The sequence below is a fragment of the Siphateles boraxobius genome, unplaced genomic scaffold (genome assembly GCF_051911475.1).
Source record: "Siphateles boraxobius isolate OS27281-9 unplaced genomic scaffold, OSU_SipBor_1 22, whole genome shotgun sequence".
NCBI classification, from domain to species: Eukaryota; Metazoa; Chordata; class Actinopteri; order Cypriniformes; family Leuciscidae; genus Siphateles; species Siphateles boraxobius.
In genome coordinates this window covers 5,486,756-5,507,382 of record NW_027508833.1, presented here as the reverse complement: position 1 = coordinate 5,507,382, position 20,627 = coordinate 5,486,756, and the positions used below count along the sequence as shown (strand labels likewise).

At 39.9% G+C, this 20,627-nt stretch overlaps 1 protein-coding gene across 1 annotated transcript; it reads right to left on the bottom strand.

The window, feature by feature from the left end:
• Nucleotides 1-7,311: 7,311 nt before the first annotated feature.
• LOC143746352 (calpain-1 catalytic subunit-like) lies at nucleotides 7,312-19,273 on the bottom strand. The gene is made up of 14 exons (XM_077238178.1): nucleotides 19,065-19,273; nucleotides 18,537-18,781; nucleotides 17,045-17,117; nucleotides 16,783-16,901; nucleotides 16,560-16,693; nucleotides 15,508-15,682; nucleotides 15,169-15,243; nucleotides 14,261-14,343; nucleotides 13,639-13,713; nucleotides 10,604-10,764; nucleotides 10,224-10,387; nucleotides 10,114-10,125; nucleotides 9,527-9,990; nucleotides 7,312-7,574 (listed from the first exon to the last, which is right to left on the bottom strand). The coding sequence occupies exons 2-13, from the start codon at nucleotides 18,771-18,773 to the stop codon at nucleotides 9,757-9,759; spliced, it is 1,542 nt and encodes a 513-aa protein (XP_077094293.1). The 5' UTR covers nucleotides 18,774-18,781; nucleotides 19,065-19,273; the 3' UTR covers nucleotides 7,312-7,574; nucleotides 9,527-9,756.
• Nucleotides 19,274-20,627: the final 1,354 nt, after the last annotated feature.

The following is a 20,627-nucleotide window of genomic DNA, read 5'->3' as shown; positions in this document are numbered from 1 at the left end:
GCCTTCAAGCTATTGACCCGAGCCTGAGAGAGTGCACTCTGGCTGGGGAGTGAGTTCAATCTTCACCGTGGTGGAGCTCTGAAAATCAAAAAACCTCCAGGAAAAGACGGGCTGATTTTTCTGAAAAGAGCATCCCAGTCATGGCGCACCTCTCCTGGGCACGAATAAAGTCCATGGTGGTTTCAGGGGCAACTGTTACCGGTTAAGTGTGAATCACTGTTCCCGCAGATAAAAATAACATTCCTAGTTTGGAGAAGCAGAAGTTTTGGAGTTTTACAAAAAAGAAAGCAAATTTTCAAGTTTTTTTGGATATGTTTTTTATTTGGATATTATATATTATTATGGATATTATATTTTATTATTATATTTTTTTGGATTTTCCATATCAATGTTCAGAAGTTATACATGCAAGAGTAACGACAAAAAATGTTCAGGCACAGTACTCAGGCTGTATTTTAGTGTAATCATGACTTCTCTAGATGTGTTAGATAAACTCTGAATGCCTATATTCATGCATTGAGATGTAACTTTGCAGTCCTTCAGAATCCCCTGGATCTGACCAATCCATATATATACATGAACATACTGTAAAATGTATGATTACATGTATAACCTTTCTCCGAAGGAAAAATGACCACTTCTAACCCTTGTATAAACATGCAAAACATGCAAATGAACGCCTTGGCAAGACAAAGAGTGTAAACTCCCTCCAAAGGGGGCAGTTTCCCATTGGCTCACACACCTCCAGAGGGTGTGACATCTTCACGCTTTAAAATCACTGATCACCAAGATCAGCTCTCTTACCTCTCTTTCTTGCATCACCATGTAACTTCTTCGTGATCCCTTCTCCGGGGATCTTTTCCTTTGTTTGCTTAAGTTTTCCTTTACGTATTCTACTTAGTTCATTTCCACGGTCGAGGAAATTAACTTAGTCTGAATTGTTTCTTTGGTAACTGTCGTCAAAGACCTTTAAGCCTTCGTTGAAAGTTCGCGCTCCGGACCATCAGCAGACCACGTGACGCTCCGATGGAACACACGACATGAGGTCGCTCAACACGCGCAGCCTGGTTCAGCAACATAAGAGAACCATATATGCAAGTATATTCGTTTATCGAGCTTTCAGAGCATTAAGATTGTGTTTTTCCGTGTTGTCTATCAAATGTTTAACTGTCCAGGTGAATTTTGCCAAACTGTGATCCTTACGGATCTCCTCTCTCTCTCTCTCTCTCTCTCTCTCTCTCTCTCTCTCTCTCTCTCTCTCTCTCTCTCTCTCTCTCTCACTCACTCACTCCCTGTTTCTTTCACTTTCAATCTCTGTTAGAAATGGAAATGAAATGGTCCAAACGAAAAGTGCCCCAAACCTTGGTCTTTTATTATGAATAGATAATACAATGCAGTGGCGCCGGCTGGAGTAGAAGCTTGACCCAATATCCTTTGTCTGGGGTATATATAGTGAAAGTCTTAAAGAAAAGAATACAAGTCTATCCAATAAAATCAAACATTACATCATAGATATCATATAGACGTTATATAACAGCTTCTTTATATGGGCAGTATCCTGTTAGATTTCAACAGATCCCGGGGATCCTAGAAGCTTTTCAAACACACAATGTATAGAAAGAACGAACATTCAGAGGAGGGGGCTAATCCATCCTCCATATCTGAACAACCAGATGTTTTAGCTTACACAAATGGACAAAATGTGCAGACGTGGCCTGGTCTGCTGGACAAGAGAATCTCTATTGTATATAGCCTGTTATATTGTATGCTGAAGGACAAAGATATCCTAACAATCTCTTTCCGTGTTTTGTCTGTTATCTATTTGTATATACATCTATTCCATGTAACCATATACGTAGTCTTCCTTTATTAAATTCATTATATTAATTTATTAAATTCATTATATTAATTTATTGATTCTGTCTCTTGCTCATATTCAAGTCCCTTTAATGTACGATCCAAAGCTACGAGCTTTAAGAGTATAAAATTACTTTAACTAGCAGGCTATCTTTGTAAAACAGGAAGGTTGTATTCATGGCCAGAAATTGCCTTCCCTGCGAGTCTCTGAGATAGTTTCTGTGTGAGAATTGATAAAGATCGCATGATCAGTTTGTTGGACAAACGGATTATCAGATCATAAATGAATTCCACAGGGACTACCCTCAGAGTTGATATATGATATACCTAGTTGATATATTAATATTTAATTATACTCCGTTTTGATTAAGTATTGATATACAATTGAGGTAATTTTAACCTGTCTGTAGAATATAGTCTACATTTACAATTAATTATAATCCTTTGTGGTTAATTGTCTAGGTACATCTATGAATGCAGATGCAGGGAAAATATTATCCCTTTTGGGGAGATTTAATAATGTAAAGTTTATCTGGTTCAAACCTGTATGAATAATTATTAATTATCAATTATTAATTATTGTATACATATTCCCCGAATTGACCAGAGATACTCTACAATTGACTAAATATCTAAGATTTGGCAAACACATAATCAAAGACATATATACACTCATCTAAAGGATTATTAGGAACACCTGTTCAATTTCTCATTAATGCAATTATCTAATCAACCAATCACATGGCAGTTGTTTCAATGCATTTAGGGGTGTGGTCCTGGTCAAGACAATCTCCTGAACTCCAAACAGAATGTCAGAATGAGAAAGAAATGTTGCCTGGTCTGATGAGTCTCGATTTCTGTTGAGACAATCAGATGGTAGAGCCAGAATTTGGCGTAAACAGAATGAGAACATGGATCCATCATGCCTTGTTACCACTGTGCAGGCTGGTGGTGGTGGTGTAATGGTGTGGGGGATATTTTCTTGGCAAACTTTAGGCCCCTTAGTGCCAATTGGGCATCGTTTAAATGCCACTGCCTACCTGAGCATTGTTTCTGGGGGATGTTTGGGATTTGGTGGAACGGGAGCTTCGTACCCTGGATGTGCATCCCACGGTCTACCTGAGCATTGCCATGGCCTACCTGAGCATTGTTTCTAACCATGTCCATCCCTTTATGGCCAACATGTACCCATCCTCTGATGGCTACTTCCAGCAGGATAATGCACCATGTCACAAAGCCCGAACATTTCAAATTGGTTTCTTGAACATGACAATGAGTTCACTGTACTAAAATGGCCCCCACAGTCACCAGATCTCAACCCAATAGAGCATCTTTGGGATGTGGTGGAACGGGAGCTTCGTGCCCTGGATTTACATCCCACAAATCTCCATCAATTGCAAGATGCTATCCTATCAATATGGGCCAACATTTCTAAAGAATGCTTTCAGCACCTTATTGAATCAATGCCACGCAGAATTAAGGCAGTTCTGAAGGCGAAAGATGGTCAAACACATTATTAGTATGGTGTTCCTAATAATCCTTTTGGTGAGTGTACAAGTGCCCTTGAAGCGCCTCCTCTAGAAGTTAAATCAGTGAATTACTTTAGTAGGGATGATTAACCACTGAAGTGGTTTCAATTGTGCTGAAAAATAACTTTGCAGAGAACTTTGATGCCAGAAATAATTAGACTTTATTTTCGAACGCCGTTCCGTTCCATAGAACGGCGCTCTAACACTCTGGCCCTCCGGCCTTCTAGCGCTCCTGAGTATTTTTGGGTTCAGACTTTATACATACATCTTCTCCCATAGAAGGTAACACACCCTATAGATAGTTTTGGGTAAATATCTCATACCATGTGACTTCTCAGAATAGAATTGACATTCAGGGTATTTTTACAGAAGGTCTTGCAGCTTTCAAAGTCACCTAGACAGAGTCCTATTAGAGGAAATAACTCATACAATAAATAATTGTGTATTCTTATATAGCTAAATTACTTAGTTTCTAAATAATAAAATCTTCAACACCACCATGAAAGACAAAAGCCGATCAACTAACTTCTCTTAAAATGGCTTCAAGTCAAACCCGTGGCCGAGACCACGCACATTTATCTAAAGTAATCATTAACTTAAAACAGTGGATCAAGACACACCGGAAACTAGGAAGATCAATTCAACATTTGTTGATACTAGTCACCAATAACTTGTCTCCTCGTTCAAGTACACTTAAAATGATACGGAAATTAGCCGTCGCTAAAACTGACCAAAAAAGATGTGGAAATATACGAATCTGATAATCTAGTAGGGAAAAAACAGTGCAGAGTCATCAGAATAATATCAAACGTTTACAATTTATTGACCAGGTAATAAAGCAATAATTCAAAATCCAATTCATGAAATCATCAGTTAATCATATCATAACAACAATTCAGAAATCAATTTGGAGAAAGTATTAGCTGGCAACGAAAATGACACACAGCGATTGTGTGTGCAGTCAGCCTACAGACTCCCCGAACTTTTCTGCTCCTTTTCCTTATATACCCGGATAATTTAATATTCTTACCAAATGGTCTTGTCTGTCATTATAATTAGATTTTGGTCCCCTCTAGAGGGATTCACACCTTGATAGGGTTCTTGTTTTACATACAGGAGGTAGTTAGAATGGAGGATCTTGGGGAGGGAACACCTTTAAGGGACATATCACTTTTCCCATAGTTTATAACTTCTTTTAACTTTCCATTATAGTTGGGAGAATGAGACCATTTTACCAGGCGCACTGAGACACTTAAAATGAGACCAAACATGTATAGTTACTTCTTGTACATATTTAACATTGCATAGGTTTTCAGTGTATTTTAGGTGAGGAGGAGGAGGGGGATGCAAGGTAAGTAGTTTGTGTGAGGTGTGAGCTGCACTGTGTTCTGCATCTCAGAAGTTCCTGTTGCATATGCAAGAGATAGTTCAAGTGTTAATTTTTAGGAGGGCCTTTTGTTTCCTCGAGGGGTCGACCAGACTTACTGGCACCAGCCTTACAGTGTATTGATTGTTTTCTCTGAATACAGACCCAGCGCCGCATCGCGTGTAGGACAACTCGAGGTATTGCACAACGGACGCGCACTTTCTTAGTTTATGGCCAGCATTAGGCTATTCTTAAGATATTATAATAACCAGATATTATATTTGAACATGAAGCACTTTTTGAAAAAAAAAAATATATTTTTTCAATGTTTGATTATTATGCAGCTAATATCATTAACAGTTTTTAGTGTTTCTTAAAATTGTATGTTTCTCCATAATTTTTTTTCAAAAAGTGCTTCATGTTCAAATATAATATCTGGTTATTATATGTATTGGTCCCTCCTAACCCCAAAAAGCTAGAAGAAATCTAAAATGCATGCCAAACCAAAACTCAGGTCTTAGGAGGTCTTAACATTTTTTGGTAACATACTCCTAACATCTTATCTCTATCCGCTAGCTGCCTGTCCCTTGAACACACTGTAAAAAAAAAAAAAAAACAGTCTTTGTAGACAGCCCAGGCTCCACAAGCGGCAAGAAAAACAAACTGGTCAATCCTGCACCAAGAAACATAACAAACAGCGTTCCAGCCAATAACCGACAAGAATGATTTGGGGGGTGGGGGTTGGGGGATTAGTGCGCGTGCACATGAAGGGGGGTGTTGGGAATGGAGGAGAGAGAAGCATGAAGAGGGAAGTTTGCTAGAGGAGAGATGTCCTAGACAACGACAATGACTAACGCTAGAATTATAGTCTCTTGAATTTTGATATGGCTGACACACAATCAATGAGACGACATTCCGATGAACAAATAGCAAAGAGGGAAAAGGAAAAGGAACGCGTGAAGTCCTGAATTTACATCGGAAAAGCCTTCGAAAGGTGGCGAGAACTCCGCCGGCAGAAGGGCTTCCAATCCAACATTCAGGTGACTCTGTTTTTGCTGGACAGGTGGGTAAATCCAGTTTGTTTTTTCTAAATGGACGTTAAAGGGTTAGTTCACCCAAAAATGAAAATTCTGTCAGTATTTACTCACCCTCATGTTGTTCCAACCCTGTAAGACCTTCGTTCATCTTCGGAACACGAATTAAGATATTTTTGATGAAATCTGAGAGCTGGATCACTCCTCCATACTCCTCCATAGGCTTCTTCAGGGATTGAACTTGCCAGCCTCAAAAAGTTATTAAAGACATCGTTAAACTAGTCCAAGTGACTACAGTGGCTCAATCTTAAGTTTATCAAACGACGAGAACACTTTTTGTGCGCAAAAAAACAAAAATAACGACTTTATTTCAACTCTTCATGTCCTTCTCTGTGGGCCTCGAGTCAGTTCACTAGTGTAACAGCGTAAGCTTCTGTTGTTGTACGTCATACGCATCACCCACATGACCAGCGTCGGCCAATAGTGAGCCTATGTGTGACGTAGCTCTACGCTATTACACTAGTTTAACTGACTAGAGGCCCAAAGAGAAGGAAATGAATAGTTGAAATAAAGTCAGTTATTTATGTTTGTTTTTGCGCACAAAAAGTATTCTCGTATTCTAGTATTCTCACAAAAATTCTAACTAACCCCCTGAGGTCACGTGGACTACTTTGATGATGTCTTTATTGCCTTTCTGGACAAGGACAGTATACCGTACATAGATTTTCAATGGAGGGACAGAAAACTCTCGGACTAAATCTAAAATATCTTAAACTGTGTTCCGAAGACGAACGGAGGTACGGGCTTGGAACGACATGAGGGTGAGTCATTAATGACATAATTTTCATTTTGGGTGAACCCTTTAATGTTCGCCTCACCAACACAAGGATATAATTAGCTAGAACAATGAATCCTGAATCCTGTTCAGATCTGATTTTGTGTTCATGCAGCTCTTTGGCAATATGCCAATGACGTTGCGTTGATGGAGGGGTTTGCATTTGCAATAGAGATGTTGTCTTGTTTAAATTTTACAACTTGGAAATGTGTATCCGCCGTGCTGGACTCCTGCGTCTCGAGCTGCTGCTAAACTGTAGGAGGCTGGTATGCACAGCTTTTTTTCAGCGCCGGTTTCAAAAATAATAATTTTCTGCTTGTCCTGCACTTTGCAACAACACAGCCTTGTTTCGGAAACGACTGTCAGCATGTTCCCTAAAACAATGTCTGACGTTTACATTTTACGTGGCGTGAGAAAGTCACATACCACACGAAATCCGATCAGAGCATTCAGACTGAAGCGGATTTCCTGATATGCAGATTGAAACGGATTTCATGTGCTTTTTTTGGACTGGCAATCTGAACGCAAGTTAGCCTATGTCGGGATTAGATATAGAAGGAGGAATGAGAATCTAGCTCGTTCGCATCTTTACCACATATTAACTTTAGTTCGTCAAAATCCTGCGCTCTTTCCTGCTTACTAACTCCTTCTCTATATGATTTCGCAGCTTCCATGTGTTTTTTCCTGTGGTTTTGACATCATAAATTAGTGAAACAATGTGTTCAGTAGTACATAAAAAGTGCAATCCATGCTGTTGTTTACATCCGAGTACCTCCTATATGGCCGCGCATCCGGGTAACTGACCAAATTGTGACGTAGGTGCAAACCCTCTATCTCTATTGTAAAACTCACAGGGGGAGGGGACGGGATGAGGAGGAGGGAGGGTCGAGCTAGCCTCCATTTTGTTTTTTTCGTCAACAAGACGTGACGTCACCCAACATCCCTTAGAGCACCTATTCTTAACCATAGGGCCGCGGGCCACGCTTGGGCCGCGAGCGCCACCTGGAGGGCCGCAAAAAACTTTACGTTTTTTACCTGTGGGCCGCGAGGGCCGCGGGACAAAACTAGTTATCAATTGAAGACACCAGAATGACCACTGTTATCCATGAGACAGTTACGGCCGCTTCACACCGCAAGCGTCAGCGGCACGTGAGCAGCGCGTATTTTTTTCGGCTTGCATGTTAATCAATGAGTGCATGCACACTGCGAGCAGGAGCAGCGCGTGAGCGTCAAGCAGGAGCGTAGCGTGAGCAGCAGTGAAGCGGGGGATTCGGTGCCGAGTCTATTTTTGCTGCGCTGCTCACACTCCATTAAAGTGAAAGCACACTTTTGATGGACAAAATAAATTTGATTTCACACAAAAAGTGCCCAAAATGCACAGAATAAGCATGTCTAGTGAGTTTTAACAAGAACTATTGTAGGCAAAAAAGGCAAGGAATATAGGCAAATTCAGTTTGGGTGAAAGTATGGTGTATTATAAAAAACTAAAAAAACTTAAGTAAAATAGCCAGAAAATATTATATAAAAACTTTCTTTTAGTTTATGAAATACACAGACAGCTACATAGGCTAGCTAGCACAACCCAAATCAAACCCGAGTGTGCAGTTTTGTGTGTGTGTGTGCTTTATCTGCGGAGTTTGCATTCTTGTAAACCTATTGAAAATATGCTATGACTGAAACGACAAGATTGGAGCTGTTTTCTTGGTTGTTTTGTTGTTTACTGACATTTATATGGTTTACCAACTTCTAAAATCAAATGTATAGTTGTCTTTGTAAATAATTGTTCGCTTATATGTAGCTTTGGAGCCGCTACTGTGACACTGTACAAACGCTTCCAGTGGGAATACTCTTGCGTGTCTGCAACTGCAGTGACGATGTAGCTACGCTGACGCACTGCTCAAGCGTCGCTCACGCTTGCGGTGTGAAACAGCCGTTACAATGCACCATCCCACCACTAGTGGCAGTAATGCCAACACTGGAGGCTACTCTGAGAGTGAGCCTTTCCCGCATTCCACGCAGGCTGGATTTGATAATATCTGTGAAGCAGGCCCAAGTGTCTCATTAAGAGGGGAACATAAATAGGGAGTTGTAGCTTGTTCAAATTGGACTGTTGTGATTGTTATTGTTCATTTATAACAGATATGAAGAGCAACTTCAGGTTCTACCATGCAAAATGTAGACTGCTGAAACAATTATCAAATTATTTTGCAGATTATAAAGCTATAGTTTTTTCATTTGCAATTTATTTAAATTTTAATTTACAACTTATTTATTTTGAAAAATATTATTATGAATTTATTTATTTTAGCAACACATTTTATTGTTTTTATTTTTATTTATATACATTTTCACAGGCAGTGACATTCACAGGCAGTGATTCAAGTGATTCAGCAAATTCTCTTTTGTCTTGTCGCGCATGAATGGTTCAAAAGCATTCGCACGAATAAGAGCGGGATCATGTAACACTAGCCAAAGGATGACAAAAATAAAAGATGCTGCGTTAATTGCGTTAATAGCCCTATTTGTTTATTTAATATAAAATCGCAGCATTTTGCGTCATATAATCGCATTGGCTTGACATCGCGATTGCGATACGATTAATCGTGCAGCACTAGTTAGGCTAATATGCCTGACTTGAGCCTTTAAATTTGTTCTTGATGCAGATTGATTTGTTCCATGAATTGTTGTGTGTTTTGCATCTTGTTGTAGCCTATGTGCAGGTTTACATACACAATAACCTGTTAAACTGCAAGTGGATTTCATTTAGTTATTGAATACAAATCAAACCAATGGTGAGATCAATAAACCAATACAGTGCTAATATTTGAATGGGCCCTGCGCCACTTTGTACTGTAAAATTTGGGCCCCGACATCAAAAAGGTTAAGAACCCCTGCCTTAGAGCACCTTTAACATAAGGTTTTGGTTATTCTTCTGATATTCAAGGACTTACCCCCCCCAACAAATATATAAAATTGATCACAAATTCAGATATAACATTAAATAACAATAGACTAAGAGAAACATTAATGCTTGTAAACAACAAAAATCCCCAGGGAATATAGAACTGATATATGAAACTGTCAGCACTGCAGTCGTGACTTTTCATTTATCTGGAGTTTCACTGATAGGTCATTTCATACATATGTCATCTCAGGTTTCTTATTTCTCCTATGGGATTCACTCTTTGAGAAGATGGACAATATGAATTTTGCACACTCTTTAGGATTGAAAGTGGCCGGTACAATGAGATACTCTCCTGGTTCAAGCTTGAAGAATCTCATCACATGTCTTGCATTGATGAAGTTCCCACTACTTTCAATAGGGCGTTTGCGGTAGAAGAACTTGTCCGGGAGCTTCACATCTTTCATCTAAAGGAGAATTAAATATAAACTTGTATTCAAGCAACCAGTTTATTTTGTAAATATCATGTAATTATGCATTTTAAAAGCAAAGTTTTAAACTTTTGAGCTTGAATTACATATTTTACTTGCCTCTGGTGGAATCTGTTGAAGTAGAAAATAGAATAGCACACCATTAATAAGAGGAAAACAAAATGTCTGTATTTTCTGTGACTCCAATAGAGTTATTTGTTAATACTGACCGCAAAAACATTGAAGCCGATGGCATAGTTAGAAACTTCCCTTCTGTTTCTCTTCTCATGGTTCTGCATGAGGGACACCAGTATGTTTTCAGGGCACTGACCACTACATTCCTTATCAAGCTCCTCAATCCTCACACGAAACTGAGGGTTCGTCCAGAAAGAGTCTACAAGACATCCATTGAATCAGACATTTGAGGTACATGCAGTAGACAGACACACACACACACACACACACACAAACCATATGGCCAATATTATGCATAGACACCCACAAAGCATGTTGCATGCTGTATCTAATATTTATATTCATGCATGCTAGTATGTAATTGTATGAAATGCTCACATGCCCCTCTCTCTCTCATTATGTATTTATGTGCTACCTTTATTATTGAGGCAGCCACCAGCTGTAGTCCCATCAACCCAGCTGTCTTTGTAACATGTGGAAGTCCATCTGCATTCAGAGGAACTGTCCAGAAAATTTGGACTGAGGCAGCAAATGTCAATGTCTTCGAAATTTTTGGTGAAGTCCTCCATTGACATCCTGCAGTAAAATATCAGTTACTGAAAAAGTCTCAGGTTACTACTGTAACCATAATGCCCTGAGAAAGGGAACGAGACGATGCGTCAACGACGCTTTGGGAACGCCCCCAGCATGAATGCGTCTGAAGCATCTATGTCAACTAGTTCAATGGAAAGAATGATCGTCACAGGCTGGTGACATCATGACCAGGAAGTGATAAAAGAGCACCCGGTGCAAACCGGCATTAGCTTCAAAAATTGCCGAAGCAAGCCAATCACAGGGATGCAGGAAGTATGGCAGGGTGACGCATCGTCTCGTTCCCTTTCTCATGGAACTATGGTTACAGTCGTAACCTGAGACGTTCCCTTTCGAGGGAACTCGCGATGCGTCAACGACGCTTTAGGAACGAGAATACTTGAAACAGAATTGCAAAAGCCTGAGTGTCAGCCTGTTGTCACACTGCACCAAGCACCTGGGGCAGCATCCAGGTCCAAGCTGTAAAACCTCACGTATGTGAGCGGTGAGGACCAGCCCGCCCCATCACAAACTTCTTGGAGAGAAACCCCACATAATAAGGCTTTAGAGGCCACCATACTCCTCATAGAGTGGGCTCTGACCAACAAAGGGCACGGCTGGACAGAGGACTCGTAAGCAAGTGAAATAGCCTCGACTATCCACTTTCTAACTGTATGTTTAGAAGCAGCAAGACCTTTCTTGGGTGATCCAAAACAGACAAATTGCTGATCGGACCTTCACCACAGAGAAGTCCCATGAATGCTCACACTGGACACAAAAGGTTCAGCTTTTCCTGGTCCGAAGAGGTAAAAGGAGGAGGACAGAAAGCCTTTAGCAAAATAGGCCTCGGAATCATGGTCGGCTTAGGGACGTATCCCTGTTTTGGACATAAGAATGCCTTGACCATCCCCGGAGCAAACTCAAGGCAAGTGGGGGAAACCGAAAGGGCCTGAAGGTCTCCGACTCTTTTGTGGGATGAAATAGCTAGCAGAAAGATGGTTCAAGAGTCACGGTCTGCTCACGCCCAGCAGCCCCAGTAGGGTGGACATGGCGAGGGAGACATTTTTTAAAAGCCTCGGATTGTTTCTTGGCCTCCTGGAATCTGTCGACGCCTGTGCTTACTGCATCGCCAAAGAGACCAGAAGGAGCCACTGGAGCATCAAGGAGGAATGCTCTGTCCTTCTCCTTGAGCTCAGATAAATTCAAAGGCTTCGTGGGCAAAGATGAGGCCTTCAGAGACAATGCTGGACCGGGTGACATAACTCGCGAGCGTCTGTTCAGCCCGGGGCATCGACTCATATCCATATTCTTTCAACCCTTTTATTCCTGAATATAAATGAACTTGGGGGCTAAATAATCGTGATGAATATAGCTTATCCCACGATCTAGACAGCTCACTGTGAAGATCAGGGAAAAAGGGAAGGCCTCGTGGTGGGGGTGAAACACTAGATGTAAGGAAGTCCAAAAAGTAAATTAGACGAGCACCCATTTTCTCAGCTGGCCAGTCAATATGTAATTTATCTACTGCCCGAGTGATCACCTCCACCAGCTCCTCATATGCGGGGGAAAGAGGTGGCGAATCTCCTTCCCCCATGTGTGTGCTTTCACTACCAATGCTCAGCACTTCTACCTCCTCGGAGGTACAACACTGAAGCATTGGGCTCTCTCCCCGGGCCGAAGAAGCCGCAGAGCAGGCTTCTGACACCAGAGGGAGAGCGCTGGATCTTCCAGATAAGGAAGGAGAAAAGGCCCTCTGACCCGTCTCCAATCCCTCTGAAAGATCCTTTTGCGATCCCCAGGAATACATTCTCCGTGCTGCCTTGCCAGCAGTGGGTCCTGCACCCTGAGGATCGCGAGCCTGGCCACTTTTCTCAATAAGAGCCAGGCGAGAGCGGAGCATGCGAAGCTACTGAAATGTAGGCGAGAGTAGGCGGCTGCAGTGAGAGGAGGAGTGAAAAAAACGCAGACAAGCCGGACAGTTCTCGCTTCTCGCAGTGGATATGACACCTGCGAGATCAATGATGGATATTGCGGGATTCACGGGATTTACGCTCGTCAACAGTGTGGCTAATAAATTGGATGTAATTGAAGTTCTGTTGCTTTTATATGAAAATAAATATAATGAACAAGACACCCAAAGTAGGCCTACTTGTTATTTAATTCCATTCCAAATTGATAATGTTTATCAATAATTTTTTATTTAATACAGACATACAGGTGGGCGATGTGTTTTTATATATATATATATATATATATATATATATATAAAATGACATTGCATAACCAATAGAGATCGCACTGTCCGAGATTTGGGGAATATTCACACGGAACATATACACATAAAACATGATATCCGAGTTTTAAAATCAAACATTTTAAAAGAGAACAATACATCACGGTTGTTTAAACTAATCAACATTAAGCTGTGTCGTCAGCAAGTCGTTTCCCATCATGCTTTTGATCAGCGCAGTCGGTGGAGAGCAACTGCGCGCGACGGCAGAATGCTACACGTGGACCGCACTCGGACACATTTCTAACCGGTATGCATTACGCGCTGATCACCGGTGATCGGTTCTGCGCAGATTTTGGTCATCTCAAACAAGCCTATTAACACAGACAGTACAACACAGATCGCTTGCTGAGGCAACAGAAGCTAATGCCGGTTTCCCCCGGATGCTCTTTTATCACTTCCTGGTCATGATGTCACCCGCCCGCGACGATCATTCTTTCCATTGGACTAGTTGACATAGATGCTTCAGACGCATTTAAGCTGGGGGCATTTCCAAAGCGTCGTTGACGCATTGCGAGTTCCCTCGAAAGGGAACATTTGATTCATTAATGCATAAAGAGATCATATCTGAAACTACAGTTAATGCTCACCAGAACTCTCCGTCATTGGCCAAAGAACGACACCTGGTTTGCTCCTTCTCACTCACTTTGTCCCACAACGATGACCTAAAGTTATGCAAAAGCATATATTAAAATATTGTATGGGGTTATGCTAACTGAGAAATTAGCAGCAGCAAATAAAGAGGGAAAAAACAGAGATACTTTTGAACTGAACGTACAAGCTTCTGTTGTAATTAGTATTTCTCTAAAAGGGTATAGTTGAATTTTCAATCACACAGAATTAAATAAGATACCAAAAAGAATGGAAATAAAGTTAGCAATTGTACCTCAGAGTCAATTTAAAGTCCATTTAATATTGTTTAACCATCTTTTTATATTGTCAAACAGATTTCTCTCATTTTAACAGGCTGAAATGTTTAAAAGTGACCATAGCACAAAACATCAGAATTCATCAACTCTTTTTAAGTAATGTATGTTTGTGCTTTGTTCCCCACCCAAATGATGTCATTTCCCAGAAGATAATGTCACTAAAGAACTGGCTTTTGTTTTATTCAACAAAATAGTGACTAAAGGCAACAAAAGCTCATTCATTCAAAATATCCGTCAGTGAATGAGAGTTAGCCAGCTGAACTGTTTTTTTGGGGCATTTTACCTGTAGAAAACAACATAACACGACACTTTCAATGCAAAATGCTTGTAATAAAAGTCTTTCAAACCTTGGGCCACTTGCTTCTTCTGTTGGATTTCACCACCACAGTTTAAACACAGAATATGCCATTTCACCAGGGATAATGTAAAACAACTTATTTACCTCAGGACTGAAGTGTCTAAACACAACATTATTTCAAGAAACTTCTCTTGCAAAATCACAGGCTTGACGGAAGAGATACACAGGAATGAATGCAAACTGAACAAAGGACATACCAAAGTGTGGAGCTCATGCTGAATACAGCTGAATGCAATTAGTAAATAAATACTAGTGTCCACAATAACAAAAATGGTTAATATGAGAGCAAAGCAAGTATTGTTGTAGTTCAGGGGTGCTCAGTCCTGTTCCTATAGATCAAACCTACAGAGTCCAGATCTAACCCTGATCCAACACACCCATCTGTAATTATCAAGCACTCCTGAAGATCTAAAATTGCTGGTTCTGTTGTGTTTGATCAGGGTTGCAGCTGAACTTTACAGGAAGATAGATCTCCAGGAACAGGATTAGGCACCCCTGTTGTAGTTAAACACCTGTCGTTCAATAAAAATCAACCTCAGGCTTATTGAAAACTTTCCCAGGTGGTTACATGTGAAGACAGGTCCCAGAACAGAGCCTTGAGGGCACTACTCAGGATTGCAACACAAAGTTAAAGTGCAGGAGGTTTTAAAACTAAATGGACTGGAAATTATGCAAAAGAAAAAGTGATGCTCCTATGGAGAACAAATTCAGAAAGTTGCTAGACAGCAAGATTTTGCCTGTCTTTTTGTCTGTCTATCTGTCTGTCTGTTTGTCTGTCTGTATGTCTAATCTGATGGCACTGTAATCTGACATTTGATTCTGTGCAGACTTACCTTGTAAACCCCCGTCACTGTATATGCATGGCCTTGAACAATGCCATTGGGTAATACTGTGTTTTCAGACGTTTTCTGATATGGAAAAAAAAGACATATTGAATCAATAATGCTGCCCGATGAAATATGTATTAGGAAATAGGAAAAGATTGTTTTATGTACAGCTAATGCTCTACATTGTTTCCTAAATCTTACATTTTAGAAATGTTCACTATAGTAATTTGTATTTAATTGAACATTGAAATCTTTAATGCAAAATACTTCAGTGCCAGTGTTTTAGATGGACATGGTGATAATCTGTCACAGTAATGAAAGGACAAGCCTAAGGTCACCGCTTACCCCCAGAAAGGTGCCACAGGCCATCAGAGCCTTTGCTTTTGCTGCACGGTTCATCAGGCTCCACAAATCAATGGAAGTTTGTGCTGTTTCAAAGTGCACGTGGATGCCACCAGTGAAGTCCAACAGTGCCTCAGATACTAGACCAGCGTGCATGTCAGCATAGGAGCCGCACACCCTGTAAAAGTCATTCTACATTTCAATACAGTGGAACAACAAGCCTTTAATGATTGATTATGTGGAATTACTCAAATTGTTGATGATTAAAATAGACCTGGGGTTTCCAATCCTGCTCCTGCAGGAACACTGTCCTGCAGAGTTCAGATCCAACCCCAATTAAACACACCAGATAATCAAGGTCTTACTAGGCATACTAGAAACTTCCAGACAGGTGTGTTGAGGCGAGCTGAAGCTAAACTCTGCAGGACAGTGGCTCTCCAGGATCGGGTTTCAACTGTTATCATTGTGACAATGTCCAATACTTCCATCTGTAAGGAAACTTCAGAACCAGGGTACATACAAAACGTAAAAAGGGCCAAGATCTCTTGTAATTATGGTTAAATAATATTTGGTAGCACTTTATGGTAACACTTTATATTACAGTGTCCTTGTTACATGTACTTACCTTAGTAATAACAGTAAATTATGCATAATTAAATGCAACTAAACCTCAACCTAATCCTAATCCTACCCTAACCCTTTAGTAAGTACATGTAGTTGCTTAATATTATTCAGTACTTAAATGTATAATTACAAAGTAACAATGACACCTTAGAATAATGTGTAACCAACTTTATTTACAGTCTTGTCCTCCATGTACGTACGTACTTATTATAGCAATTACAATAACTGGGTAATAACTAGGTACTAACCCTGAACCAACCCCTAAACTTAACCTTTACCCATGTAGTTACCTTATATTACCAGTGCTGTCTTGGGTAAGTACACTGTAAGTACACATACTGTAAAATCAAGTGTAACCTAATATTTTTATGTTCAATAAACAAACATGCTTTTATACTATGAAAGAATTATCATTTTAAGAATAAACCTACTTGGCATAAGCTTTCTCCAGCAAGGCAGGCCAAAACTCATTAGATGTTTTTGAATGAACAAAAATGAGCTCGCCATCGATTGTTGGCAGTTTGTCATCAATGACAACGTCAATCCATTTCCCAAACCTCCAGAACTATATGAATAAAGCAGAAGGCTTAAGGACTGATCATTTGATTTCATAAAATGTATTTAAGTTATTTTGAAGAAGATCAAAGAACTCACTCTAAAGCGAAATATCCCTGCATAATCTTCACCAAATGACTGGTCAACTGGCATGACCTGGTCCATGACATCCTCCTGAAAGGTTAAAGCTCCAACTGAAGCAAGAAACCAGCAGTTTCCTAAGATAAAGCAAAAACATTAGCAGAAATTTAACAAAAGGCATTCTGGTCTATATGAATTGATGCTATTTACAGCATAGATACAGTATAGTTCAGAACCAACACCTACTGGAGTATGTAAATAAACACAGATATTAACATACCTAAATAAGATCCTTGGCAATAGTCAAACCTGGAAACCCCCTTAACAATGAGTTGAGGGTCTGCCACTATTTTCTAAAGAGAGAGATTCATTAAATTAATACATTATACAATGAAATTTGCCCTAAGGATTTGGGAACACCAGAAGACATTTAGACTCCTATAATGTATCTTGAATCTGCTTTCAAGACACTTAAAGGCACAGTACGCCTCTAGAGGTTCCTTTTTCAAAACAATAACAAAGGCGTAGCTTGATGATGCCGTGACTGAAAGTGGAATCATGGGAGTTGCCTTCTTCACCTCCACAGCCGATGAAAAGCAATCCAACGGGACTAATGATTGAACTAATGTATTCATTTTATTAACATTACTGTGGTATGAAACAGGGCGGGGCCGAGAGCCGTGGGGCATTCTACCTTGCTGTTTTTATTAAAGTTACATTTAAAGTTCACCTCCTTTCCTGAACTTAAACTTTGTTACAGTTATGTTTGATCACTTAAATTCCCCTCATTTAATTTCATTCTAATAAAACAGCTCCAAGTGCCGAATTACTTCTCATACAGGTCACTTTATCTGATGAATTACAATTGTGGGGTAACACAGCGCTGTTTTACAATCTTACTAAAATACATTTGAGTGTGTTGAAAGTTATGTTAACGTTACTCTGTGCATTCACTCGGTGGCTGGTTGAGACACTTGTTGCACATTGCAGTAACTTAGATCGATATTAGAATATCATATTATTAAAAGCTGGGTGACTTGTGTTGCTAAATGGCATGCACTTCATTTTAAAATATATTGTATGGTGGAGAAAATGCTGTACTGTTACTACAAGCGCTTTCTGGTTATGCCATGTTAGCCACTTGAATAAATTACATTGTCTCTGAGGCATGGTACAAACATGTTACTCGCGATAAATCAAGAAAACAAGAGATTCAAGCAATAAGACTAACCGTGTTGTCTCTATATAACAATTATTAGTTTTCTGTCAATAAAAGTATCCAAACAGTTGTTCACCTATTTAGTAAAACACAAAGTATATGAAAGCATAATAATTATTAAACACATAACATAATATATATTATAACACTATATTTAAGTGTCTTACCAGTAAATTGAATATGTCATTGACAGACTACATAATGACACGGGCCGTTACACTGGTTGAAATACCTGATTTCTCTTGATTTAAACATTGTTGGAAACACGTCAACAAAATATATAACTTTGTTTTAGTGTTTTTTTTTTACATTTTAATCCCAAAATCGTACATATTGTGCCTTTAAGATGCCTTGCCACAATTGTAAATAAAAATATGTTGGGAAATGCTACAGATAAACCTGTTCTTATAAGCCCTAAGAGACATTTTGCAACATTTGATGAAAACTAGTAATATTCAAAAAGTTATTTTAGATCTGTTCAAACAATAATGGCTACATACTCTTCTTGAAATTTTCTGAAGGTCTGAAGATGGAAAGTCAATACAGGACTTACTGATGGTCTCAACCATTTGATTTGTTCCATATCCAATCCAAGTTTCTTCTTTGGGTCAATGGAGCTGCTGTCTGAAGGGAACTTCTCATCAACATATCTCCTGTTATTTTTGAAGCAGCTCTTCTTCAACTCCTGGTAGTCCTGATCCAAGAATTTCAAAGGGTCGTCAAGAGTGCCTGTTCTGTCTATTTTGGGCTTTTCATCCCTGGGTATTCTGTTCACACGAGGTGGTGGCATTTTTACAGCTGTAGAAGTCAGGTTTTTAGAAAAAAATATAAAGAAAAACAGATAAAGGTGTCAAATCTGGCATCTGTTACTGGTGAGATGACACAACATATGCTGTACTATGTTTTGTTTCCAAAGACCTATAAGAGACTCTAGGCTTGTTAGACCTGTTTGGGAGAGAAATCTTATTCCTTTGAAAGACACATCTTGATAGCTTTTAAGAGACTTACAATATAATTAGAGATTAAACTCAGTTTTTAAGATATAAATCATATACTTCACCTTCAAGGATAAAAAACTCACCTAATTGAGCAGTTTTCTCTTACTAGGTTTGACCGATTCTCTTTGTTCTGCCCTAGGCTCTGGAATTCCGTGCTCAGACCGAATGATGTTTTCAGGAAGGGTGTAGAGCAGTGTGTAGGTTTTGTTTTGCTCAGGGACACTATTGCGTAAACTAAAAAAGACTTCCAAATTCCTCCCACCTGTGCAGTTGCGTAACAGTTCCACCATATATAGCCTTAAAGGAACACTCCATCGTTTTTTGAAATAGGGCTTATTCACATTCTTTCCTACATTTAGATATGTGTGCAAATGCATTTTTGTCTCAGTGCATGCATTGTTTTAGTTTGAAAGGGTCGGCGCTAGCTTTGCTTAGCACAATGAATGGAATCCTTTGTTGCCAGCTAGCATGTCCTGAGTAAAAGTGATTAAAAAAAATAAACAAACCCACGTAATTACTTCTTGTGGCCTGCATATTCACAACGAGTACAAATAGCGATGCAGATTAACACTAGGCGATTTCCTAGGCAGATATTGACTTGGGACTATATTAGGGGGAAGCACAGGCGAAGCACTGCTGCTTAGGCGAAGCACTGCTACTTGGGCGCAGAGATATCACGCAACACATGAAATCCCACGACTTCCATAAACATACCGGCGTTCAACACGTCAAAAAAACAGAAGAAGAAGAACATACCGGCGTGACCTGCACCGAGTGTCTTCGCTTTACGACTATTTATTTTGAGAAGTTACAGCAAACATGGTAATTACCAAAAGGTTGTGAGAACAAGCAAAGAACATACACGAATGTAATGTTTCACAGAATTCCATCGAATGTTGAACTGAGAAATAAGTGGCTAGCTGCTCTGGAGATCTGTACATCAACGCCCCTCTACAAAACAAAACAGTTTTGTGTTTGCGAATAGCATTTTGCACTAGAGGACTACTTTGAAAAAATGGAATATGGGCGCAGAAAGACGGTACTACGTCTGAAAGATACGGCCGTCCCATCTATTTTCAAAGCACAGGCAGAACAAAGTGCACATGTAAGTTGTCTTTTATTACTCTCTTCCTTATGTTTATCTGTGTCTTTATTCAGTTGTAAGATCAATGCTGAGAAGCTGTATCTAGACTACGAACCTCATGTTGAATTCCACCTGTTTAGCATGAACAACCTGTTATCGTTGCCTATAAATTGAAGTGACTGAGGGCTAAGTTAGCTATATTTCTCTCACAGAGTTACACTCAGGAGGTTTAGTATAACTACAAACATTTTGACCAAAGGAGGTAGCAGAACAGTCTTCATTGTTTTGTCACGGTGTATGAATTCATTGTCTCTCTCTCGTCTTGCGTGCTGTTGTGTGTGTGTGCGTTAATTGTGGGCGCGGTCACTGATCAGCGATGATCAGCAGCGCCAGCTGGCTTCAATCAGTTTATTCCTTTATATGTTCAGTAACTGGTGTCTCATGTTGTCAGATCGTTGTTCTTCCCGGTGTGTTTCTGTTCCTGAGCTGTTCTTCCTCCTGTGGATTTCCCTTGTGTCGTCGTCGTGTTCCTTCGAGTTTCCCTTGCACTTCCACGGATTAC

What these genes read in the sequence shown, in the direction of transcription:
- LOC143746352 (XM_077238178.1), bottom strand. Translation starts at nt 18,773, where the DNA reads ATGCCACCACCTCGTGTGAACAGAATACCCAGGGATGAAAAGCCCAAA. An exon ending in TTGCCAAGGATCTTATTTAG is followed by an intron (nt 16,902 to 17,044) that starts GTATGTTAATAT and finishes GCTTTATCTTAG; the next exon opens with GAAACTGCTGGTTTCTTGCT. An exon ending in CAGTGACGGGGGTTTACAAG is followed by an intron (nt 14,344 to 15,168) that starts GTAAGTCTGCAC and finishes GAAATCCAACAG; the next exon opens with AAGAAGCAAGTGGCCCAAGG.